We start from the raw sequence: 26268 nt of genomic DNA, 5'->3' as shown, positions 1-26268 counted from the left end.
AGGTCAGGCCCACCACAGAAACCAGTTCTGTTCACAGCTGTTAGCACAGATTAGATCATGGCTGTAGAATTCTGAAAATATGGGATGAGATTGGCAAGAATGCATGTACACCTCAACAGGGATTTTAACATTCCTTTTATACACTCTACATTACTACAAACCTCCAGAAACAATGAAAATTTTCATTTAAAAACTTTTAAACTATTAAAATCAGGTTTCCATCACCTATGGAGGCAACTGCTGTAAATAGGATTTGGCCCAGCAAGGGGAAAGGCAAAGCTCAGCTGCCAGCAGGGGCATGGTCAGAGGTGAAATGGCCATGGCAGTGGGCAGGGGGTTGGAAAGGTTTCACCCCAGGAATGTCCTCCACAGGAGGACCCCACTTTCACCCCCTAAACCCTCAGTGCTCCAGGGCCAGCACCCTGCAGGGACAGGGGAGCCCTGGGGCATGGGGATCCTGCTCCCTGTCCTGTACAGGTGAGCAGGGGCACCTGCAGGGCTGGCACCATCCTGTACAGGTGAGCAGGGTCACCTGCAGGGCTGTCACCATCCTGTACAGGTGGGTCACCTGCAGGGCCCTGTCCCTGTCCTGTAGAGGTGACCAGGGTCCCCTGCAGGGTGACACCACCTCCACCACCCCCTCTGCAGGGGAAGGGCACAGACACTTGGAAAAGTTCTTCAGTCTCTGAATTTGTGCCCACAGTCAGCCACCACCCCACCTGTGTTATGTGAAAGAACAGATGGGGAGGCATTTCCCCTCACACTAAAAAAAATAATTGCTTGATCATAAATAATGATTATTTCAATTGATGAATCATTTGGAATCATTTTAGGTCTCAAGTCATATTTAATAGTGCTATAATTGTGGCATGAAGAATTCACTCCTCAGTCATGTATGTGCTTGTTAGAGTTGGAGTAAGTTTAGTTATTATTTCTTTTTTAGAAGGACAATTTAAATGACAGTCAACCAAGAAGATAGAAAAAAATGTCCTGATATTAAATGTCTGTGATCAGTCCTTGTCTCCCCATGCTCTTTCACACACACAAACATCAGTCCCCCTGCCCAAGTGTGTGAAGCTTTGCTTTTACAGCCCAAACAACAACACTTGAGTAACCTTTCACACACCACGTGTGTTACCTTTCACACTGAACTTGGAGTCTTTCTCCAAGTGCAATCACACTTGGGAGGTCAGGCCACACATGTCGAGCACAGGATTTGAGATGAAAGGAGAAATGTACGAGGTAATAAAAAATGTGCTTCCCCTCCTGGGAGAATTTACAGAATTATTTTGATGATCAGAAATAATTTATTGATGGGAAATGAGATGCTAGGTAAGGAAATTCACTGTTGGTCCCAATAGTTTGTCCTGTGAGTTGCTCAGGAATCTCCAAGCATGTGGAATCCTATGGCTCAGCTCAAGGAGAGCCACACCAAGCAGGGGCCAGCATTTGGGTTTCTCAGGGGAAATGTTAATCAGGACCTCCTGAAGGTCCTTTAACAGCCAGTGTTTTATGACAGGATGGGATATGAGTGAACCTACTCCAGTCAATGCTTCCATGGGGTGGAGAAGGAAATACTGATGTGTTTTCAGGCACTGGTGAGGTCAGAAGATCTTTCAGAGCTTGACCATGAGAAATGCCAAGCGAGAGTCCCAACAAGACACAGGATTCAGCCTGGTCAGTCCTCTCCTAAAAGGGCTGGAAGGCAAAAAAAACTATTTTAAAAAAAGAGGGAAAGGGCTCAAGATTGATGAGGTGGGCAATAGCTCATATTTACATATCTGGGGCCCTTCTGACAGCAGAAAAAATAAGTTAGCCCAAAAAATAGAAATCTAATCTCCATTCACTTCCCAGCTTGTCAGAAGGCCTCGGTGCAGAGCAGCCCCTCTTGGCTGCACAGGGGTGTCCCACAGAGGGACCCCACCAATAAATCTGTTTGATTTCCTGTTATGAGAAGCAGACAAAGAGATATGGCCAGGGATGGGCAGAGCTGTCTGCACAAGGGAAGAGCCTGTGCTTTCACCCCAGACTCCAAGCCACCCTGTGTGAGGTTAGTGAAAGTTCAGTTCACTCTGGGGCTTTTTTCCCGTTCTTTCTCCGTTCCGTGCCTTCCCGTGGGAGCTGCAAGGAGACAGGACAAAGCAGTTCTTTCCTGCTGGCAATGAGCAGGCCTGAAAGTGTCACAAAAAGTTTGCTCTTGGGAGATTTCCAGTCTGAGGGTGTGATCCTGTGGCCCCTCCAGATGTGAGTAATGCCGTGACATTTTTAATGGCATTCACCGTGCTTGGTGAGAATTTCTTGGCATTTCTCTCCAAGTGTTTTCCCCACACCACTCTTTCCTCACTCTCTTCTCCCCTCCATCCAGTGCACATTACACACACACACACAGAAAAGGAAAGATTCCAGGTGAAAAAGATGGTTTTTACCAAAGCCCTAAGGACCTGGTGACTTTCAAGCAGCTACTTGAAAAGGTTCCTCTCAGGCAGAGACATCACCCCTCCAATTCCATTTTGCCCACAGTCCAGGACTGATCCTGATCCTGCAGCCAAGATGGGACTAAGAGATGTTCCATGGCATGAATTCTCCAGAATTTCAGCAGGTCCTCAACAACATTTGAAAGGGATTAGGATGAATGTGGTAGCATTGCAATGTGTTTTGTGAAATACCACAACCAACACCCTTGTTTCTGTGAAGGAATATTTTCAGAACTGCTGGGAATTCCCCAGAACATCAGGAGCCTCGCTGGATCATCACTTCTCCCAGCAAAATGTTTCAAAGCCTTTTATGGATGTAAATTTGCTCATTTGAATTTTGTGGGGTTTTTTGTCTTTAGAGAGACCCAAGATCTATGAAAAGGAAACAGATTTTCATAAGGTTGTGAAGGTGGAATTGAGAAGCAAACATGAAATCCAGTGCACAGCAAGTGGGAATCCTGAGCCAAGGATTGAGTGGAAGTGGCAGCCCTGCAGCCTCACAGATACCCTGTAAGTGACTTCCCTGTGGATGAACATGTTCCTGAATTGTTGGCTATTTCCAGTCTGGTTTTCTTTCCACTCCATCCAAATTATCTGAGCTAAAATCACAAGCAGAGTGAAGACCTCCAGGGTTCTGAGCCCAGCTGCCATCTGGTTGTGTTTGTGCACCTTGTGTATTACCTGAATTGTGTTAAATAAGTTTAAAGTGACTAAAGATCATTGAATTTTCCTTTACCTTGACCAGCCCCTCTGACTTTCCTTAGCCCTGTTGAATGCTGTGAATATTTGACAAAGGAAAATCAGCAGAACGTGTGGGCAGAGCTAACACACCTTTTTCCAGACAAACCTGCTGAAGGCTTGGCTTCCTTAAATCCATATGGGATTCATGGCACTTCCCAAGGGCTGTCTTCACTCTGCACTCTGGGCTCAGGCTCCTGTGGCAGCCTCCTTTGGTGAGAGGGAATTGGGTCTTACTGGGGACCCTTCTGTGCTGCAGGCTGAGGTGTGAACACGCAGCAAAGTCACTGGGTCAAAGCTGCCAGAGAGGAAGGAGGCCAGGGAAAACCAGGATGCTTTGGAGATTTGCCTATGGAGACATTTCCTTTGCTCCTGCAGCTCCCTGAGCAGAGGGGTCTGCAGAGAGAGGCCTGGGCTGATGCCCATTGCTTCCCTGGTAGCCCCTGGGCACATGCAGGAGCCAGGTCCTCCACAATTCTGACCACTTCAGCTCCTCTCTGCAGTGAGAGGGATGAAATCAGGTTTTCCACCCATTATAAAAATGATCTAGATCTAGAAAGCAAGGGAGAAAATTACTGGGTAGTGGATTGCTTATTTTCTCACTCATTTGTTGCTGTGAATGGCAAGCCATGAGACAGGAAAATCAGAGAGAATCCTTCCCCAGTGTTCTGTACAGCACAGGGATGGTGGGTGGGTGATGCAGCCTCAGCTTGGGAGTGCCCCAGGGAGGCATCCCCAGTGACTCTGCTCCTGGGGGAGTCACCTCAGGGATCTCATGGCTTTGTGGCACTGCAGGGCAGCAGGGGCCACAGGGCTCTTCTTGGGAGGAGTTCAATGAGACCAGGGTGGAAACACCACATGGAAACAGGTTCTGCATCCTCTAGGAAAACCACAGAGGTGACCTGAAATCTTTTCCAGACCTCTCTGTCTAGGAGGAGAGAATTGGCCATGAGTGCTGAATTCAGCCAGATCCAAACCAGTGACCTGGTGGCAAAGGACCTCACATAACCCTTGTTGCAGCTTTCTGGCTCTCTGATCTTATCAATTTAAATACAATTGCAGAGTGGCTCTACCTCTGCTGGCCCCAGGGGCAGCCTTATCTTGCTGCAGCAGAAGCTGGAGGAGGATTCCTGTGGGAAATGACACAGCCCCATTTCCTTCTGTTGTCTGACTTCCTCTCTCTCTCTCTTTCTCTCCCCCCACTCTGCCTCAGCAGTGCCCTTTGAATCCCTGAGCACCAGCATTGTTCCTCAGAGCTGGGATGTGATTTTACTTCCTCTGAGCTTTTCCCCTTCATCCTCAGGACAGGATTGTGCCTTGCAGGAAGTCCCTCAAGATCTTCTAATTAGGCCCCTCTGAGAGCCTCAAAGCCTCCCCTTGCCCAGGGTGTTGCCCCTGTGCTTTGTGTGGCTTTGGCAAGGGCATGGCTGATTTATGGAGGGATTTTCTGCAGCATCAGCCCTTGATCAGTGCCTGTAAAAGTCCATTTTACCTCCTGAGACCCCGTGGTGGGCTCAAAGCCTTTGCATTTCTAGGAATGAGAAGAGCTATGTCTCTGCTTAGTCTTACCAAGCTGAGGAAGATGGGAAAATGTTTAGCCCTGGATGGTGCAGCTGGACCTTCCCACATGAGATGTTCCACACTCTGCTCCTTGCCCATCTTCCAAAATGAAGATTGAAAAGTGTCTTCTGTGGAATGTGCAGCATTAAAGGGGCCTTCTTTATTTATTTATAAAGTATTTATCCATTCTGCTCCCTCAGTCCACACTTCCTGTTGGAAGCTGAGCACAGCAGACACTCAGCAACATCCACCTCCCCACAGTTTGGAGTGACTGGCATTTTGAATTTGGAAATATAACTTATATTAGCCAGATAAAACTCACGTGATTTAATTAATTGTCCAGTATTTTCCATTTCTAATCTTTGCAAAGATTGGGGGGTTCATTGCTGGTCATGCACTGATTTTGTTTGCCTCTGTCAAGGTGCCTTGTAAATAATTTGGAAATGTTGCAAAGAAGGAATGGAGGAATTTCACAAAGATGTAACAGGCTCCAGCAGCAACAATTCTTAGGAGTATTTAAGATGATTTTCTAAGATTGACATTTTCTCACTCCAATACACCTCCCTGCTTACCTTGAACACCATCTCTGCTTTTCCACTTCCAGGTGCAATCCTGAGGGGCCAAAAGTTGTGGTTTCGGAGAACACAGTCATGGGAAACAAGATCAGGAGCATTGAGAACAGCCCCATGAGGCAGGGGGATAAACCAAAGGTATGTGTGGGGTGGGGTGGGATGGCCTGGGATGATGTCAGGGGATGCTCACCCCCAGCTCGTGGTTCCCAAGCTGCTGAGGGCTCTTTGCATGCTTGGAATTCCCCAGTGCTGGGATCATCCCAGATCTCTGCTGTTCACAAGTGCTGGGCTTTGGGAATGATGTCACCCACCCTATTTAAACTCTCCCAAGACTTCTGGGTCAGAGCCTTCTGTGTCTCCTCAGTCTTGAGAAAGTGTGGGAGTGGTTCAGTTCGAGGGGTGCCGCCATGTGAACGCTGATAAGGACTCTGAGTTCATGAAACACTTGGAGAGTTGTTGGTCCTGCCCCTCTTGGTCCTGGCCCCTTTTGTTCTGCCCCCCTCTGTCCTGCCCTGTTTCCTCCACTCCCAGCAGCAGGAGCTGACCAGGTGTGGGCACAGTGCCACAGGTGCCTGCTCTGATTTCCAGTGTGCAGCTCTCAGCTTGAAGCCACTTCCCTGGAACAGTGAAGGAGGGAGAACCTTCCTTGGACACTTCCCTGCCTGCTTCCCCTTCCAAGAGCCCTGGGATCACCCTGCCTGTGTGAACTGCAGAGATCCCAGCAGGTTTCCCTGTTCAGTGTCCCCAGGTGCCTGTGGTGACACTACCTGATGTTCCACACGTCCAGGCTGGCAATGTGCAGTGGATTTGGGGCCTCCTGGCTCTGCTGGGCTCTGGCTGGGATCACCTGCTGGACTTGCAGTGGGTTTGCAGCTCCAGGTTTGGAGGTGGATGTTCCAGATGGTTCAGTGTCTGATCCTGCAGGGTGCTGGATCCAATCCTGGCTCACCTTTGAGCATGGGAGAATCCTTGAGTTAGTCCCATGCCTAAAGTTAAGCACAAAGCTAAAGTGCTCTCCTGGACTGGCTCCAGACTAAATCAGCATCTGGCAGGATCAGTGCCTCAGCCATCTGCTCTTTCTCAGGAGACTTTCCAGTTCTAAACATAATCCAAACCAGAGCTCTGGAAACATGGAGCTTGGGCTGGGAAGGAGAAAATCAGTGTTCGCCTCTCATTCCTGAGTTTTTCCATTGCTGGGAGATATTTATAAATTGGATTTATTTAGATGGCATAGTGCCCCTTAAGCTCTGGCTTTAATGTATTCTTTAAGAATTTTACATCTTAGGTAAAAGCAACCCCCTAAAAGTGCTAATTATTTATAAAAATGGAGGTTTGTGATATTTACCTTCAAAGTTTCTTCTTTTTGTAAAACTTTTTGGTTGCTGCATGGGCTGACAAGAGCTTTGAGACTCTCAGAGCTACTGTTTCTCTCCATATATATGATATGTATATAATCAGCTTTTACATATTTCATTATTAAAGTTAGGAGCTACATAATTTTACAATTTATAGTACACTCATTCTTTTTCTGCCTGGCTGAAAACACAGTCTGAGGTGTTTCCTATTAATTCTTATGTCCTGATTAAGATTTATTCAAATTAATATAACTAAATTATAGGAATCTCAGGTTTCACTCCCTGCTTATATTGCAGACAGTTCCCCTCCTTCCCCCTTTCTGAAGTTCAAGACTGTGTTAATTGGAGTCTTTGTATTATAGAATATAATTTTTTAAAGAGTCTGAGGGAAAAGGAATGGGGCAGACAGGAACCAGCCCAATCCATTCCCACCATGTCCCAGCAAGTAATTCCCCTACACTGAACAAGGAGATGAAAAAGTAAAGATGCTGGAGTCTGAGCTTTCAGGAACTGTGTTAGGAACCTGGGATTAGCTGAGGTTGGGGATTTTCCTGTGGGATTTCAGCTGTCCCATGAGCACTGGAGTTCCAGAAGGTGGAATTCGTCTGGGCTCTAGGATTTGTCAGCACCCAAGAGTTCACCCTTGGGAGCTGAGGCACTAAAAGCTGGTCCAACCACATGTGGAAACTTGCATTAACTGTTTAGAGCTGCTAAAAATATGGAATAACTCCCCTGGAATCATCAGATCCAGAAATTTGCCCAAAGCTAGCTGGCAGGGCAGCAAGCATTGTTTTTTCCTGCAAACCCCTGGTGCTCTTTGATCATATGAAACTCTTCAGACATCTCCTGACAGAAGTGCCATGTAAAATTGAGCTCTCCTGTCATCATCCTCATCATGATTATTCCATGAGTATTCCACAGATAGAGAAGTGAATTTCACCTCCTCCTGCCTTCCTAAGCCTGAGTCTCACTCCTGAGGAGAGGCACGAGGTTATGGCTCAGGTATTGATGCACTTTGGTGAAGTTTTGGTCAAACAGTGCCCAATGAAATGGTCACACAGCTGAGGCAGTTGCACTGTGATTGTTTCATTTTCCCTGGGGTCTGGAGTCCACCTGAACTTCTCACTTTGGGAGTTAAAGCACTGCAGGGCTCCTCTGAATCTGCTTTTTCACACCAGGTGTGACACCCGTGACTGCAGGAATTGCCTGACTTTTCAAGTCACAAGGAGCTAGGTTGCTATTTTATTTTCTTTCCTGTTAGCAAAATAACAAACTGGCCTGAGCTTGGGACCAGCAGAAGGGAATAGCAAGACTCATGCATAATTCAGCTCTCTCTGGGGGGTTCTTTTCATCTCTTTTCTCCCTTTCATGTCTATATGAGAGTGGCCAGGCCACGTGGGTGTTTCTGCTGGTGAAATTCACAACCACTCAAGAAAACTGACCCAAAAATGCCAAGTTTAGACCTCCTGAAGGAACAAAAAGTCTCCATTAGAGCAGTGGGATGTGTGTGGTGAGAAGTGTGTGAGCAGCTCAGGCAGGCTGTTCAAATCTGTCACTTCCAGGAACTTCTGCAGCCCTGTCACCCCAGGCTGCCAGGAAGGGGACAGCACAGGGAGGGGTTTGGGACACAGCAGCCATCCCTGGGGATCAGCCCAGGTGTGTCAGGCACTGCCCAGGCACAGGAGCTGTCCTTGGTGGGTCTGGTGAGAGCCTGGCCAGCAGCAGGGACATCAGAACTGCCCCTTTGTCAAATTCCCTGGCCTCCTAAATTCACAACCACTCAAGAAAAGTGACCCCAAAATGCCAAGTTTTGACCTCCTGAAGGAATAAAAAGAACAAAAAATCTGCAGTCACTGGAGGAGGGAGCAGGGGGCGGTGATTGCTCAGGACCAGCCAGGATTTACCCACCTGCTCCAGGGGCTGGAAGGTGATCAGTCCCTCCATGGCACAGTTACCCTGCAGTCAGCCCAGTCCCCAGCAGCTTTCCTGACCTCCCAGTGCTGCCACCAGCTCTGCTCACCCTGAGGAAGGCACTGGCTGCTCCCCTTTCCCAGGGACAGAACGCCCCTGGTAGAGATGGGAGCAAAGCTGGCAATTCTCAGGCAGCTGCCAGCTTCTCTCCTCACTCCTGCTCAGTCCATCCTTTAGCATGTTTTGAGTGAATGAACTCCAGCCCTGGCTCAGGACTGTCAGGCTGTGCAAACAAGTGCTGTGCTGTGCCACTCAAGTGGATGGATTAGCAGTGAGCTGAATGCTTTCTGTGCAGGGTTCCTGCTCAAGTTCTGTAATTCCATCCCCCTGTAGCCACCTCCAGCCCAGCTCTGCCAGAGTCAGACAGCTGAGAAGTTTTCCACCCACATTTTGCACTCCTCATCCTGCCCACGGAGAGCTAACGAAGTGAAAGAAGAAGGATTGTTAACTACAGCTCTGGGGTGGGGAGGGGCACACAAAGGAAAGAGAAAGCAAGGAAGAACAAGAGATATTAATTCAGGCTGGCTCCAGCTTCAGAAAGGTCTCCTTGCTCTGTCCTTACTACAAGATGTCTTAAAACACTCACAGTGCATGGCTGGGGAATGTTATTTGGCTGCTTCTAAAATAACTTATTTTTATCAGTTTGAGAACATTACATATGGACTTAATTGAACTACTCCATCAGGAGTTTTCCCAGCAGCAAGCTCTATTTACTTGTCAGAGCTGTTCTTCAGAAATCATTCATTTTATTCCTTGGCTTATTGAGCTTCAAACTGAGTTTATTCTTTCCTAGTAATTATTTATTAGCTAATAATCCCTTCCTTGGGCTCGCAGTATTGGGTGGCCTTTAGGTTAAGTAATAGGAAATGGAGTCCTTAATTCCAAATCCAACCCAGGCAATGCAGCCTGGGATGTGTTTGGTTTGCAGTGAACTCCCAGGATCCCATCCAGCTCCCACTAGGAGGATGTCTAGACACGACATGCCAATAATTTGTTATTAATTAGCCCTGTGCCAGCACTGCCTGCACAGGAGCTGAGGGTGGGACATCCCTGCGGCACTGCTGCTCATAGGGCCAGGGAAGCTGGAAACTACACCTTTCCAGGCTGTAAATAGTTCATTGATGGCATTTTCAGTGCAGAGGCACAAAATTTTAAGGCAGATGCAGGTTTCACATCAATCATTATCCAGCTCAGCAGAGAGTGCTGTGCTCTGGGTTTTCTGAGAAGCAGCTGTGGAGTGAGCCCTGCCTTGATCATGGAATCAATCCAGAGGGGTTTGGGGTGTGAGGGACTCAGAGACCCTGCAGTGCCACCCCTGCCATGGCAGGGACACCTCCCACTGTCCCAGGTTCTCTTGGGCACTGCCAGGGATCCAGGGTGGGCACCCTGTGCCAGGGCCTGCCCACCCTGCCAGGGAACAATTCCCAATTCCCAATATCCCATCCAGCCCTGCCCTGTGGCACTGGGAGCCATTCCCTGGCTCCTGTCCCTCCATCCCTTGTCCCCAGTCCCTCTGCAGCTCTCCTGGAGCCCCTTCAGGCCCTGCCAGGGGCTCTGAGCTCTCCCTGGAGCTTCTCCTGTCCAGGTGAGCACCCCCAGCTCTCCCAGCCTGGCTCCAGCCTGGAGCAGCTCCGTGGCCTCCTCTGAACTCACTCCAACATGTCTCAAGCTTTTCTACCCTGGCTATGATTCCAGGAGTGGAAAATCCTTCTCCAGGTGCAGGGACTAAGCACACAGAGGGATTATCCCCTCAGAACTTTTCCACTGTCTGCTAAAGGTCCCCAGATTCTGGGATTGTGCCCCTGCAGAGTCCAACAGTTTGCACTGTTAATAATGGGGGAAGATCCCTGAGTTTGGGTGCTCAATTAAAACCATTTTTTCATTAGGGATGGCATTTAGAAGAACAAAATCCTTATCCCAACCTGCCACTGTGACCAAACACACACAGACTTCAAATTTCAGCTACCAAACCAACCAGGATTAAATTAGTTTGACCACTGAGAACTTTATTTCAGATGTTGGAAAGATAACTGAGCTCCCAGGCTCAGGGATTTACCCAGGACCACACAACTGGAGTGAAAGGTTGATACAGAATGATTTCAAGGGATTCATCTTACAAGAAAATCACTCAAAATCCTGAATTGCCAGCTCTGGGATCACATGCAGGTCTCCACTGGGTGCTGTTGGTTTAAAAGTCTCCGTCTGGAGGGCTCTGGGAGGTGCCAGTTGTGGGCCCAGGCAGGGAAGTCCCTGATCTCTGGTGCCCAGGTGTGTAAGGATTTGGGATCCAAGTGCACAACAATGACCAGAGCATCCAAATAAGAAAATTACTTTCTCTCTATTCCTCAATAGTTTGGTTTGTTTGGGTTTTTTTTCCTCTATTCCTCAGTAGTTTTGTTCCCCCAAGAATTTGTCCCCAGATTGTTTCCCACTGTCATTTACCATCTTTTTCACCTTCATATCTAGACACAACTGAGATTAGCTCCAATGAGGTCTCAGGATAGCTATTTGCTCTTTTTTTTTTTTCTTTTTTTCTGTTTTCCCACTGTCCTGCCAGACTTTTCCTGAGTTATGGAGTTGGAGATATCAGCATCTGTCTGTGTGTGTGCTCATGAGCATTTACCTCTGGGCCACCAAGCAGCTTGAGGCATTGCATCAGTGTTTAGAAGAGCCACAGTGTCACCCCTAACACTTTGGACATGTCCCAAAATGGATATTTTATGATTTTGCCTGGCTCTGCAGTGTTATCCTCCACTTCCCAGCTAGAGCTGTCACTTGGGAAGACTAATAGCTGTTAAAAAGCTGTCCAAATGTACCCCCTCCTGCCCTCAGCACGTACATTTACATTGCCTTGTGCTCTTCCCAAACATGAAATGCTCAGCTCCAGCAGCCATGAGGAGGAAGATGCTGGTCCTGATTCAGCAGGAATTCCAGAGTGCTGCTCAGGGCTCTGCATGTGCTCCTTCCCAGCCCATGGCCCTGGGCCACTGCTCCAGGAGCAGCAGCAGGAGGAGGAGCAGGCTGCTCTTATGGTTTTATAGCCAAGGCAGAGCTCTTTTCACAGCAGAAATCACTCAGGACTGCACAGCTCCTTCTGTGCTGGACACCAGAGGGAGTTGGGTTTGATGCTCTCCTTTTTCACCCCTAAATTTGGGGGTTCCCCATTCTTACCATGAAAAGTAAAGACTTTTCCACTTAGCCCTTATTCTACTGCAAATGCTCACCATCAGAATGGCAAATGCACATGGGATCAAAACCTTTGGAACTCATTTCCCTGCAGGATTTAAAGTGCCAGATCTCAGCAAATCTTAAATAACTCAGAAAATTCATCCCACACAGCTCTAGACACACTCATAGGGCAGCTTTAGGAGGGGTAAAGGAATGTCTTGTGCAAGTTTAGTTTAGGATATTAAAAAGAAAGTCCAGAGATGCTTCTGTGCACTTCAAAGAGCTCTCTGGAGATAAGGACAAAGGGCCAGAGGGTGTTATAAGTTTTGATTCTCAAAGGCCTTAGAGAGGATGGCAAAGAAAGTGATATTTGTTCCAAATGTGAGGGCTCAGAGCTCCTCAGGTGAATGGCTGCAGGGGAAGCAGAGGAATCCTGCAAGAACATCTCTGTCTTGGTGGCTCAGGCCCTGTTTTCCTGCTCACACTCCAAAGGAATACAAGGAATAATTAAAGGCTTGGTCTGTGGATGTTCCTGTATGATCCTGAGAGGCTGCACTGACAGGGACAGGGCAGTGCCACATGCCTGGGCCTTGGGAGGTATAAGGGGCACAGGTTCTTAAGGACATGTTTGAGCTCAGTCCCAGAAATAACAGAACCCCCTCCTTTTCTGATGTGGTGAAGCTCAGGACAATGCTCCTTCCTTCCCCATGCTCCTCCCTGTCTGCATTTGCTCAGTGTTACAGCACTGGCAGCTTCTCCAGGGCTCCCTTCCTCACTGAACCAGTCCTGTGCAGCTCCAGGGAAGGGGTTTGGACTCAAGGGGCTCCCAGCATGAAGGGGCCACATCATTCCCTCCCTTCTCTGAGGGGAAAAGCAAAAGGCTGCAATACTCTTTGTACCACATCCATAGGAATTACCTGCTTCCCATGCAAATGTGGGCATACCCCACAGAACCCACAGCTGAAAAGCAGCACAGGGAATAGTTGGTGGTTGTGGGACTGTGTTTGGATGGATCCTCCAAGCCCTTCCCTTCAGTTTTTTCCTTGATGCTGTCACACAAAGACCTTGGCAGGTCCCTGTTTTTCATGGGTAAGACAGGGGGGAAAAGGAAGGGGAAGGTTTAGGAATGAGGAGGGAAGAGAATTAGCTGGGCTGAGATGACAAGAGACAAAAACCAAGTAGCAGCACTTGTCGGGGACTTTCACCCGTTATTAACTAGAAACAACTTTCTTAACAGCTTTTCTACCCTCACACACCCTCAGAGCCATTCCCTGTGTTCTCTTTGTGGGCAGATTGTGAGCACCCTCAGCATGGAGGACAGCAGTGCCTCAGGGATCTATTACTGCGTGGCTGCCAACAAGGTGGGCGAGGAGGAGCGGAGCATCGCCTTCTACGTGTCAGGTGAGCACCAACACCTCCCCACAGGCACTGCTGCTGCTGCTCTGACTTCCCTGGGAGCCTGCTGAGCGCTGCTTCAGACTCCTGGCCATCCCTGTGTGTTGTTTTTTTGGAGCATTCCCAGGCTCCTCACCCCACCCAAGGCAGGTTGGACATGTCCATCCCCAAAGGCTCTTTGCCCTTTGCAGCTGCAGCTGCAGCCCCAAGTCCCTCTCTGTGCCTTAAAGCAGCACTGGTGACATTTGAGAGCTGTCCTTAGGAAACCTCTGGCAAAGCTGAAGCTTTTGTGGTGTTGCAGAGGCCTGGAGCCTCTCCCTGAGCCAGGAGAAAGGTTGGTCCCCAAGGAAATCAGCAGGCACACAAAGGTGAGCGAGGCCAGGATGCAGCCCAGTCCAGGCTGGTGGCACTGTGACACCTCTGCAGTGCCCTTTGTGCAAGGAGGAGGTTCTCCAAAGAACACAGATCCAAACAAATATCCACTTAACCTTTCAGCACAGGGATTCTTTAGGAGTGAGATCAACATCTACATCATGCTTTCAGGAGAGATGGCAGCTCAAAAAGAGAGGAGAGTCTAAGGACAGTCTCATTCAAGTGCTCACCCAGAACAAACTGAAACGTTTCTGTGCTCACTTTCTGGATGAGTGGATGCTGGCTGCCAGGATTTGCATCAAAATATCGATTTTTAGAACAAAGAGTGCAGAAATGTCCTGGAAAGTAAATGTCTGATTCTCACTGCTTGGGTCTTTGCCCATGAACAAGTTGGGAGGGCAGAGCTCGCTCGTGGCAGGGATCTGCACTCCTGTGCCTCTCCTCCCTCCTGGCTTGTTTGACTCCATTGCTCCAAAGGAATCCAGCACCTTTCAAATCCTTCCAGCCAAAAAAGGACTCACCAAACACTGTTCCCATTGGTGTTACACAATGTGCCAAGAGAAAAATGCCATCCAACAATAATGAAGCAGGAGCCATGGAGGGCAAAGGTTTCATCTCCATTAGAGGTGACAGGAGACAGGAGAGGCTTTCAGCCTCCAAAAGATATTTCCCAAAGTCCCAACTCTCATTTACTCAGGGAAATGCCCTTCAAGGTGCATTTTTGGGAGACACAGCTCAGGTATAAGAGATCCCCAAGATGTCCAAGGCAGGCTGAAGACCAGCTATTAATTTTCCACCTCACCCCTTCCAAGTGTTGAGTGTCCTGCTGGGAATTCTGCCAGCTGCTATGTCTGGGTGGGTTATCCAACTGAACACAGAACTGCCACACTTGGTGACTAAACCCAAAGAAATAAGCCAGGAGCATAAGGTCAGATCCAAAGGGTTAGATCATCCCATGCACCTTGCACAACTCTGGTTTATTTTAATTATGAAGTTATGTAGGGGGGGTTTTTTTCCACCCACGGTGAGGTAATATTTCAAATTTTTTATTTGAAAATCCAACTAGTGATGTTTTGAGACACAAGTGGTTTAATCATGCAGTTTGAATGATGAAGGAAATGAATCACTGGGTGAAATTACTGACAGTGGTTATGGTGGGAATGTCTCCATTCACCCAAGCAGAGCAGGAGGTGAATGGCCAGGCAGATGTGTTCCAGCCTGGGAAGGAAAACTGGGAGTCTGCACCATTCTGGGGAAGAGGCAAATGCTGACCAAGCATGACTGGCTTTTGGAAGTGCTGTATTTAAAAATAGTGGTGTTTATGGATTAGAAAGGAATGAAAACTTTCTAAATGTGGCTGTCCTGGTGCTAAACTAGGTCATGCTGCAGCAGTGAGCAGCAGCAGTGCCTGCTGTGGGCTCCCTCTGAGTGCTGCTGCAGCAGGGCCAGGCTGTGGGGAGAGCTCTGCAGGTCATCCTCACACCTGGAACAGCTGGAGCAGCTCCAGCTTACTCTGCCCAGGAGTCTTCTCCTGTCTCAGTGTTGAGGGACATCCAGGGATGGCCTGAGAGGTTCCAGGCAGAGGAGGCCCAACAGCACAAAGCTCTGAGTTGGTCACTTTATGGGGTTGAGGGGTTCATTCTGTGCAGGTCAAACCTCAGGGCTGAGCTGAAGGCTGGGGTAGAGCTTGAGAGCACATGAGCAACATGTGGGGCTTTGGGGCATCTGGGAAATGTTTGTAGCATGTCACAGATCTCTGCAAAGCAGCTCCAAGTGTGGCACCCCTCAGTTCATTCAGCAATTTGCTGATTTTAAAGACCTGCTCTCCCATTATCTCCTACCAACAAATGAGCTGCTGCTCCCTGAGCTGCTTTCAGACCTTCTGGCTGAGCTGGGCTTAACTCACTTCTTCCTGGTAAGAAATCTGAGGGTCACACAGAGGCTGAACTCCCTCAAATCCCTGTTCCACTGGGGCAGGGTTGAGATCCTTTCCCAGGACATGGCAAAATGTTCCAGGGACATTTCCTCAGGTGTTGTCCAGGCTGCTTTCTGGGGATGTGCTCACTTCAGTCTGATGTTTTCACCACCACCACCACTTTAATTTCAGAAAAATTAATTTATCCCTGTGGAATAATTGTCAGCAACCATTTTGTTCTTCCACTGCAGAACCCCCACAAAAACTCCCACGGACACCAGAATTAGCACTGGGCTCTATTTTTAAATCATTTCTCTGCCAGCAGAGTTCATTTCATGAGGGGTCAGCAGGGTTTGGAGATCACTCAGAATCCAAACCTTATAAGGGGTCCAGAGTGATGAGAAGTCTCACGATGCAGTGGCAGCCCCTCCTGGCTGTCACTGTCCCTCTGCAGTCTCTCCTAAAGGCATAAATCCATCATGTCCTGGCCCAACTCCTACTCCAGGAGTTTTGTTTTGTGTCAATCCAATCAAGATCTGACCCCTGCCTGCCTTTCCCACCCCTGCTCTGACTCCAGAGTTCCCATTTAAGCCTTGGGTGAGCCACCAGATGCTCAGAGATGTCATTGTCCAGCTCCAAAGGACATTCCAAGCAGGCTGCAAACTCCCCAGTGCAGGGAAAAGCTGCCCTGGTGTCTCCTGCAGGGATTCTCTGCCATGGACAAGTGTCATTTAATGTCATTTAATGTCATTTAATGTCTAATCTCTGCTCTGCACCTTGGAAAGGGCAGCTCCACAGAGCAGCAGGTCCAGAGTAAATCAAATTCCAGCCTTTGTCTGACTGCACTACATTCAGCAAAGTGGGATCCCACCCATCTGAAAACTCAGAATGTTCTGGGAATAGAAATGAATTATGATAAGAATAACAAATAATAACCATAGCCCTTTTTTCAAGGGTTTATCTGATTGCCAAAACAACTGAGAAAAATGGAGTTAAAGATTTCTGCCCGAAAGAAAATATTGCATTTCCAGCAGGAGATAAAAATCTGCTCTCAGATAGCAGAACAATGGATGAGCTGGGCTGTTCTAGGAGTTTGTGCCACTCCAAAGTGCTCATTCCCGAGGTGTTGACAGGATTCCTGACAAGCACCACTGCTCCAGGTAGAGGGGCTCCCCTTCCCTCCATCCCTGTTCCTGGTGCAACCCCCCTGCCAGGCCCAGCGCTGGAATTTGGGTAAGAGCAGGAGTTTTGAATTACACAGATTATTGTGCAAAGCACAGGAAATTAAAAACAATTAATTCCTTGTAAATACAAATGGAGCCAGCCTTGCCTTTGATTTATGCTGCCTTTTTACCTCCCCCCAATGGCTCCTTTCCCTCTTTTGCCACGGAATCGCACACGGTGGAGAGGGAAATTCGCGGCTACTATGCTGTAACCCAACACCTGAGACAAATGTTTGGTGACTGCAGATAAAAGGGAAAAGGCCCTGTGGTGCATTCTTTCAGCCAACTTATTAGGAGCCTTCTAAAACACAGTATCTGTTCAGAGAAAGGAAGTTAATCACTGCTCAGGTTCAGGATTATGTAAGCAAAGCTGGCTGAGAGATGAACTGACTTGAAATGTGCTCTCCAAGCTGCACTCACTCCCCTGATAATCCAGGTAGGAGGAGAAAAGAGAGAGGAGAGCATGAAAAGATAGAGCACAGCAACTTCTTTTTTCCTCTCTTTTTCCTTCCACTGCAATGAAAATTAATGAATATTCTATTGGAGCTGAAAGAGCTGCTTGAAAGGCAAACAAGATGGGAGAGAATAGCACAGGTTCCAGCTAAAAATATTCAAAATGCTAAATAAAAAATGTCAGGAGAAGGAATGATAAGAAAAACAAGCCAGGCCTCTGCTCCCAGAATGTTAAGTTGGTAGAAAAAAAAAAAACCCTGGCAACTTTCAAGTCCAGCAACAAAGCAAAACTATGGAGCATCCTTCAAAACCCAGGGCTTGGGAATGGACACATCCCATTTATTGGGAATTTGCACCAAAATGCTGCAGCCCAAGCTGTGCCATGCCCAAGGCAGGCTCATTCCAAGGGATGCTGCACTTGTTCCATGTTGTGGCTGGAGAGATTCAGGAGATGTGAAATGCTGCTCATGCCACAGCCCAGTGTCTCACTGGCTCTCAGTTTGCCCTTCTGGAGAGCCCTGGGTGGCCTCAGACATTCCTCCCATGCCAATAAGAGGATTTGGACATGTTGGGAGCACAGGACATCAGGAGGGAGCAGTGTCACACCAGGCAGCCTGAGCACACAGCTGGCACCAAGAGAGAGCAACTGAGCCTAACAACACCCTGCAGAGAGCAAACTGCAACTCCAGCACAAGGAAAGAAGAGCAAAATAACAATTTCCACAGCTGTGGCCTGAGGGGGTCTCTTCTCTTTTTGGATCTTTTGTGAAATATTTCTGGTGCCAGTCTTTAAAAACCATGAAGCAAAAGCTCATGGGTTCTACTCCAGATGACTTGGGAAGAAGAGAGACTTTTTAATCATATCTGAAAGCTCCTCCAGGGCTCTGTATTTTATAGAATGTGTGCTTTATTATAAGGCAGATTGGTTATTTCAGCAGCCTCACTGTTTCTGCTCAGCTGCAGCTTCTGCAGATCTTTCTGCAGTGGGAGCCCCTGGCCAGATTCCAGGTGGAATTTGCAGATGGCAAATGCAGTGCACACTTGTTCTGCTTCACTCCTGGCCCTCTCTGAGTCCCACCAGCTCATCCTGGCTTCAGGAAGCATCTCACCAACAGCTTGGCACTGAATCATCTCTCAGATTTAGGGCAAAGCTGTTCCTGTTCAGAAGGTGACCCAGAGTGAGCCCTCCCAAGGGCCCCATCCCTGGTAACATTGATAAGAGGTTCCTCACAAGTCTCAGTTGCTTGAAAATCCTGACCTAGCAGACAGCAGAATAATTCCAGATCACTGTGGGAATCCATGAACTTTCATTCAGGTGGATAGAGCCCTAAAATTAACAAATTCCCAAGGCAATAAAGTATCCTCCAGCCCCAATTTACTTGCAGGTCTCTGGCAGCTACTGCAGGGCAGGCTCTGGCCTTCCACTCAGTTGTTCTTGTTTTCAGATGGATTCAGTTTGCCACTTCAGGAAAATTGATTTTTTTAAAACTATTTTTCTGGAGTGAAAAGTTACTAAAAATATACCAAGAAACAGCTCACTCATGGCTTGGTCAGAGTCATGACTCAGAATACCTCTCTGCTAAATATAAGGCCTCAAGGATTTAGACATCATTAGATCAGTTAATCCATCAGTGATCAAGTAAATATCCAGCATTCACATGTGATGGAAATAAATATTGGCACAGTTGGAATAAGAGAGAATTGAGGAGTCTGTTCAGTGGGGAAGAAGGTGTTGCTCCTGAGGGGATGGGAATGGGTTTCTTTATTCCTCTGCAATTAATGCTTTCCAGCCCTGATTGTGGAGAGGGAAGAGCTCACATTAATCTACTTGGATAGAAACAGCTCCTGATTAAAGTCTCTCAGTCCATTAACTCCTTCTATTTATAAGCTTTCAATTCATTACTTTAGAATGCTGAGGGCTGGACTAGCACAGGGCAGTGAGAGGAACTTTCACTTCCCTAATTCCCAGCTCCAGTGCCTGTTTCCACATTTCCATGACTGAGGGAGATGGGGTTGTTTATCCTGGAGAAAAGGAGACTCAGGGATGACCTTAGCACTTTCTACAACTCCCTGAAAGGTGCCTGTGCTCAGGTGGGGCTGGGCTCTTTCTCCAGGAACTGACAGTTTCAAGGACTGCACCAAAGAAATACAGGTTGGATGTTAGGAAAAGTTTTTTACAGAAAGGGTAAGAAAGTTCTGGAATGGCTGCCCGGGGAGGTGGTGGAGTCCCCATCCCTGGGTGTGTTTAACAAAGCCTGGATGTGGCACTGGGTGCCAGGGTTTGGCTGAGCTGTTGGGGCTGGGCTGGACTCAATGGTCTTGAAGGTCTCTTCCAACCTGGTCATTCTGGGAATTCTGTGCCTCATTAAACCTGGCTTCTTCCATTGCTGCTAGAAACTTGACCCCCAAATAGCAGCCAGGCAGCCAAAGATTATCTCAGCTGGGATTTGATTCCTGACATGTTTTCCCTTCCTCCTAGATGTGCCCTCTGGGTTGCAAACACCCTCCCAAGTCACAGCCATCGTGGGCAATGACGTCCAGCTGACCTGCCGGGCCTCCAAGTACATCTACACCCACCTGGCCTGGTACTACCCCTCCTCAGAGGCAGCTCCCAGCCGCTCTGTGGTCAGGAAAATGGACAAATATTCCATCTCCTTGACCCTGCTCATTGCCAACGTCACGAGGGAGCAGAGTGGCCTCTACAAGTGCCGAGCCCAGAACGAGCAGAACAGCACGGACACGCTGGAGCAGCACAGCCAGCTCCTGGTCAGAGGTATGTGCAGGGGACAGTGGCACTGGGACGTGTCCTAACACACACCCTGTCCTGCTCTGCTTTGCTTCTGTCATTTACTCTGTGTGGATTGACAGCCTGGCATGGAGAACACTCACCCAGCCACTGCTGGCTTTGGGTAAAATATTTGAGATCACATTAAGGTGATTTCAGCAGCATTTCTCTTCCCAGCTCCATGCTGGGTGCAGATTTAGAGTTGGCTGAGGACAAAAAGCATCACCCACCATTTACTGATAGCACAGCTGTAGCTTGGGATGCTCACCCCAGATCTGTATGACTTTGGTACCCACTCTCAGCTGCCAGGATGAGATACCTGAATAGATTTGGACTCAGCAGATCCCAAATGTCCCTGGGAAAGTGTAAAATCAAGTGACATGTGCCATTTATTCTGGGTGAGAGGGATGCACTTTGTTACAACAATTATTTTCTTACTTACACCCAAGCCCACAAATCTTTTCATTTCACTGAGATCCTCCAGCCTGGTTCTGTTGGCTGTGGGAACACAAAGGGCAGGACACTTCTGCCAGTAGGAAGTCACTGAAAATTAGTGAAGTTTCTTCTGCTCCAGAGTGAAGAAGGTGGGTGATCATCTCTAAGCCTCCTCAGAAGACAAAGGGCTGCTGGTATGGGGAATGGATAGATTTATTAACTACCTTCCAATGGTGAAGAAAACAAAAGCACAGAACTGGAGCAGAACTGAGACATGCAGCAGCAAGTCAGGGAGCAGGAGTCAGAGTGCTTCAGAAGCTGAACCAGCCAGGGATTTTCAGACTGGCTCCTGTGGCTCAGGAGGCACTGCAGAGTCCCTCAGCACAGCCCAGTGCTGCCCTCAGCCTTGGAGTGAATGGCACATGCCCTGTGCAGCCTCCCAGCCCCTTCCCTCCTCACACAGATCCTCTGGTTCTAGACTGGGAGGTGATTTATTTCCACATACACACAGACATCCCCCTTTGTCTGAGGCAGAGAGGAAGGGAAGGAGTCTCACTCAGCTGTTGGGCTGTGATAATGGTCTGGTGGTCCCCACAGCACCAGGGCCACCTGTGAGCATCACCTGCAGTGAGGCACTGGCCTTGCTCTGCTCTCTGCATTCAGGCACTTCCCTTTCCTCTCCCCTGGCAGATATTTTTATTCAGTCAGTCAGATTGCCACCTACACACACACCTACACAGCACAGCTATGGGAAAAACACAGCTAGACTGTGAATACACCCATGGAGAGCTGGAATCAGGATCACGTTCTTGTGAGGATGACTGGGGTCTGTCATCTGTCTGGCACGTGTCAGACAACTCTTGTGGAGAGCACACATGGAAATGTCCCTCCAAACCAGCTTTCCTTCCCCTATTCAAACATTTCCTATGTTCTAATGCCCCTCATCTTCTGTCCTCACTGCAAGTTTGGGGTATATTTTATGCTGTGTTAGTGATTTTATTCATTGCTGTCCTGCACCTTTTATAAATGAACATAAAGTGGGTGTTACCATGGTTTGAAGTAAGGAGAAAACTGCACTCCTGATGGAGGATAAAAAACCTCTAGAACTGTTTCCTCTTTTCCCCCATTTCTCTTTTTTGCCTTCACCCTGCATGTGCACCACCCACTCCCTGTCCTTTGTTCTTCAGAGGATGAGGGGCTGGAGCTGCAGCCAAACCTAAGCTTAGGCAGTGTGAAAATAAACCAAATAACCTCACCCACACCTCCCAGAACCTTTGGGGGGAGTTTTGATCAATTGATCAACCAAACCTTCACCACATCCAGCCCAGAGAGGCCATGCAAGAAGGGGAGGTGAGGGAAGGGCCCCCCAAACCTGACTGGGGCTCTTTCCCTTTGTGGCTGCAGCGAAGGCGGCGCCGGTCGTGATCCAGAACCTCACGGACCTGGAGGTCAACATCAGTGGCAAGATCCTGCTGGAGTGCAAGGTCAGCGGGACCCCAGAGCCTCAGGTCACCTGGAGGAAGAATGGCTACCCCATCTCAGCAGCATCAGGTGAGCTCCTGCTGCCCAGAGCTGTCTGGGATGTGGGACTGGCAGGGTCACCACCACACAGCACCTACAGCTGTGCCCATGACTCAGGCACACACACACAGACCCAAGGATGCCAGGGCACTGCAGGGCTCTCCAGCTTGGACTCTGAGGTGGGAGGAAGCTCCAGACCAGCACACGTTGGGATAGCACTGGGAAATCAGGGAGTGCTGCTCAGGCTGCTTGTGTGGGACCAGAGTTTGGGCACCAAACTGAGCCACAGGGTGCACCTGGGTCTGGCAACACAGACTGAGCTCCCAGCTGTCCTGGCCATGATAAAGTGCAGCAAAGTCACCTGGCAGAGGGGTTCAGGGCATCCCATGGCATATGAAATGTCCTTTATCACTGATGGGAATGTGCTTTCAGCTCTGTGGGACAGAGCCACCATGGGCAGGGAGACTCACCTGAGCCTGCAGCCCCTCACCTGAGCCCAGGTGCCTTCCCAGCTCTGTGCCATAGAATCCTGGGATGTGCTGAGCTGGAAGGGACCCACAGGATCTTCCAGTGCAATCCTGTCCCTGCCCAGACCCCCAACAACCCCACCCTGGGCATCCCTGGCAGTGCTGCCCAACCCCTCCTGGAGCTCTGGCAGCCTCGGGGCTGTGCCCATTCCCTGGGGAGCCTGGGCAGTGCCAAGAACCTTTCCCTAAAATCCAACCTAACCCTGCCCTGGCCCAGCTCCAGCCCTTCCCTGGGTGCTGTCCCTGTCACAGGGAGCAGAGATTGGAGCTGTCCCTCAGCAGGGTGTTGCAGAGTGCACTGAGGTCTCTCCTCAGCCTCCTCCAGCTGAACAAACCAAGTGCCCTCAGCCCCTCCTCATGAGACCCCTCCAGAGCCTTCCCCTTCCTCGTGGCCTCCTGTGGGTGCTCTCCAGTGGCTTCAAGGCTGTTTTATATTCTGTGCTCAAAGCTGCACTGGAGATGAGGCTGCCCCAGTGCAGAGCTGAGTCTGGCCTGAGTCCTCCCATAAATCATGGAGAATCCCATGTCAGTAGCTGGTCCTGTGACTTTAATTTTGCATCTTGGACTAGGTAGGAAATCTAGGATCATCCATAATTCAGGTCAGAATGTTCTGAGAGAAACTCTTTATAGCTACTGAAATTTTATAAATAATTCTAGAGGGACAAGCATGTAACTCATCCAACCAATGGAAACATAAATAAAATATTTGGAAAAAACACCTCAGGGTAAATATTTCAGCACAGCGCATGGCAAGTTGTGTGCAGTACTCTTGTTAACAACAACGGGATGCACGGGCAGAACACCCAGAAATTCAAAATGTCCTTCCCTTTTGGATTGCAAGCCTGACCTGTTTCCCTATTTCTACCCCAATCATCCCTCAGTGAAACAGGAGAACTCTCAGTGCAGTACCACCAACCAGGAAAAATGAAATTGGGAAAATCAAACATAGAGAAGCCTCTCATAAGTCATTTCTAGGCAACCTCCCTATTCCCACTGCACCTGGCTGCCTGTGAATCCAGGATTGCTTCACATCATTGTTTTTCCAAGAAGAGCCTAACTTGAGTTCCATGTTCCCTATGTTAGAAGTCCCATCCCTTCCCACAGCCTTCAGTAATTCCACTGAGCTCCCATTTTTCCAATTTTCCATTTTCTGCTATCAGACATCAATCCTGCATCCCTCTGCTAACTTCTGGATTAATTTCCAGGCTCTACCCCCTCTAAATCAGCAGCTACATTTGCTGTGGTTTAAATGATGCCAAATAATTTATCCAGATGTTGAAAAGGAAAAAAAGTCAGAGAAAGGTTGCCAGACCAGGAGGAGCACAGGGTTAAAATGTGTCCTCACACCAGAGCCTGCATGGGTGGGAGCTCACCTTCAGCTCTGTCCCTAAAAGCATTTTTGGCAGGCAGGTTATTGTGCCAGCATTAACCAAAATGCCTTGAAACAGGAATTTCCATGGAAAACAACACCCTGGTGATTGAGAGAGTGAAGAAGGACGACGAGGGGCTCTACGAGTGCCGGGCCTCCAACGAGCTGGGCCAGGACAGCACATCAGCCTTCATCAGAATCCAGGGTGAGCCTGCCTGGGGCATGCACAGTGCCACAGGGCTCCCTCAGGGAGTCTGGACACTCTTCTGACCTGGCTGTGCATTCACCTGCAGGTTCTGAGGAGAAATCCAACATTGAGGTGATCATCCTGGTGTGCACGGGGCTGGCTGCCACGCTCTTCTGGCTCCTGCTGACCCTCTTCATTCGCAAACTGAGGAAGGTGAGAGAGCTCCCCTCCTGCACAAAGGCTGGCAGCTGTCCCAGCTCATGGTGACTGCAGAGTTAGGGACAAATCTTTGGGACAGGTGGTAGAAACCCTGGGTGAAATGTCCCTGTAAAATTCAGTCCTTGCTTTGTGTTGACTTCTCCAGAGAACCCTTGCACCTGTGAGGTTTCCAGCCACTTCTGTGGAACCATAAAATCAGGCTCCTCTCTCTCTATGAGTCAAACTGGCTTGTGAGAATAACAAAAAATACCCTAAATCCTCTAAAATGAGGGCTTGATTTCAGCACTTGACTCTAAAAGATATTAAAGATCCCAGGCTGTCTGCTCTAGAAATGAGCTCAAACCACAGAGCTGATTTGATCTCCTTGTTCTTTTTCACCTTCCTTTTGTGACTCAAAAAGTAAACTTGCAGCAAAGTTTCAAGGAATTTAGGTCTGCTTTCCTGAAACAAACAGCAAAAAGAAAGGCAAGCACAGCTCCTTGCTCTGCTCTCACCAAATTGCAGTCCCAGTGCTGATCTCCAGTATTTGAGTAAAATTTCCCTCTTCCTGGAAACACAGGGATTAAATTCACATTTTCATCCTTGACCTCAGTTTCACAGAGCAGTGGATAACACTGAATTTCCTTTTACATTTCACTCCTGTTCAAGTCTGCTCACAGAACCCACCCAACCACAATTTCTCACTTTAGTAGCATCAGAAATAGCAATTTCTAGCAATTTTAAATTGCAATAAATTGCAGCCATGAAGTGGGAGAACTGTGGAGAATCAGCACTGCAGAACAAAACACGGTGACAATGCCAAAATATGCAGGAGGAAGTGCAGCTCCTGCAGTTCCCATGGAAAACCATTGATTTCCTTTGGCTAATCCAGGTAGATTTTGTGTTTCCCTCCTCCCAAAAGCCACGAGTAGCAGCCACACACAAACATTTGTGTCTCAGCTGTAGAACAGAAGCAGGAAGCTGCAGTGATGCATTCCTGGCTCCGAATGAAAGTGCCTGCAAGGCAGGGAAGTCCCCGGGCTGCCAGACAGCTCCTCCCTTCGGAACTGCAGCGTAAATCCCCTGAATAATCTCCCTGAATAATCTCTCCCCGCCCTGGTTTTAGCCCGATGCCACAGATATTAAAACAGGATACCTGTCAATTATCATGGACCCCGAGGAGATGCCCCTGGACGAGCAGTGTGAGCGCCTGCCCTACGACAGCAGCAAATGGGAGTTCCCCAGGGACAGGCTGCGCCTGGGTGAGTGCTGGGGGTCACACAGGGGGAGGATGGCCCCAGGTCCTTCCCAGGGACACTGGAGATGTCAAAGGATGGTCCCAGATCCATCCCAGGGACACTGGAGCTGTAGAAGGATGATCCCAGATCCTTCCCAGATCCTTCCCAGGGACACTGGAGCTGTCAAAGGATGGTCCTAGATCCTTCCCAGGGAAGCTGTTGGATAACCCAGCAGGAGCCTGTCACAGTGCCACCCTTGGATCTGGGATCACAGAGGGCAGGGTCAGCCTGATGGAGGGTGAAATGAGGGATTTGGAGACTCTGTCCAAATAGCTGCCACTTCTTTTCCTTGGAAAAGGGAAGCCAAAGTCTTGACAGGGAGGAAAGGTACCTCCAGGTACTGTCTGCCAAAAGTGTGATTTCATTCCCATAGAGGAAAAAGGAAAGTGAGTTTTCTTTTGAAGAAAGCTATCAATTCATCAAATAATCACTTCCTTATCAACCATAAGAGCTTGGCTTTGAGCTGTAAAAAGCTCTCATGGAAAAATGAGCCACATTTCACTGAACAGCTCAGTTCGCTGGCTGATGGAGTGAGAAAATGCAAAAAGCTGGCTGTGTTTGTACAGTGAAACTGTAACATCTGTGTGCACTGAGGAGTGCAGGGAAAATACCTGTATTTGTGTGCTCCTGGTGCTGCAGCTGGAAAGCATGGAAGGAGGAGAGGACAGAAAAAAAATCACAAAATCTGAGATGATGGTGGGACACAGAAATTGGCAGAACCAAAGAGCCAGACCCTGGGTCAGAGCACACCAG

At 48.6% G+C, this 26268-nt stretch overlaps 1 protein-coding gene across 3 annotated transcripts in view; it reads left to right on the top strand.

Moving 5' to 3' along the window:
- Positions 1 to 26268, top strand: part of LOC139597437 (vascular endothelial growth factor receptor kdr-like) — a 128843-nt gene that overhangs the window by 68480 nt on the left and 34095 nt on the right. For all 3 annotated transcript variants that reach the window (XM_071442790.1, XM_071442788.1, XM_071442789.1), the window contains exons 10-17: positions 2834 to 2984; positions 5377 to 5482; positions 13131 to 13239; positions 19675 to 19968; positions 21820 to 21966; positions 23912 to 24037; positions 24126 to 24232; positions 25344 to 25479. In XM_071442790.1, coding sequence (XP_071298891.1) covers positions 2834 to 2984; positions 5377 to 5482; positions 13131 to 13239; positions 19675 to 19968; positions 21820 to 21966; positions 23912 to 24037; positions 24126 to 24232; positions 25344 to 25479 — 1176 coding nt within the window. The remainder of the gene's footprint in view (positions 1 to 2833; positions 2985 to 5376; positions 5483 to 13130; positions 13240 to 19674; positions 19969 to 21819; positions 21967 to 23911; positions 24038 to 24125; positions 24233 to 25343; positions 25480 to 26268) is intronic.

The sequence above is a fragment of the Agelaius tricolor genome, unplaced genomic scaffold (genome assembly GCF_023055355.1).
Source record: "Agelaius tricolor isolate 1412-34295 unplaced genomic scaffold, bAgeTri1.0.p SCAF_17, whole genome shotgun sequence".
NCBI classification, from domain to species: Eukaryota; Metazoa; Chordata; class Aves; order Passeriformes; family Icteridae; genus Agelaius; species Agelaius tricolor.
The sequence above is the reverse complement of the archived record's forward strand: the minus strand, read 5'-3'. Positions and strand labels throughout refer to the sequence as shown.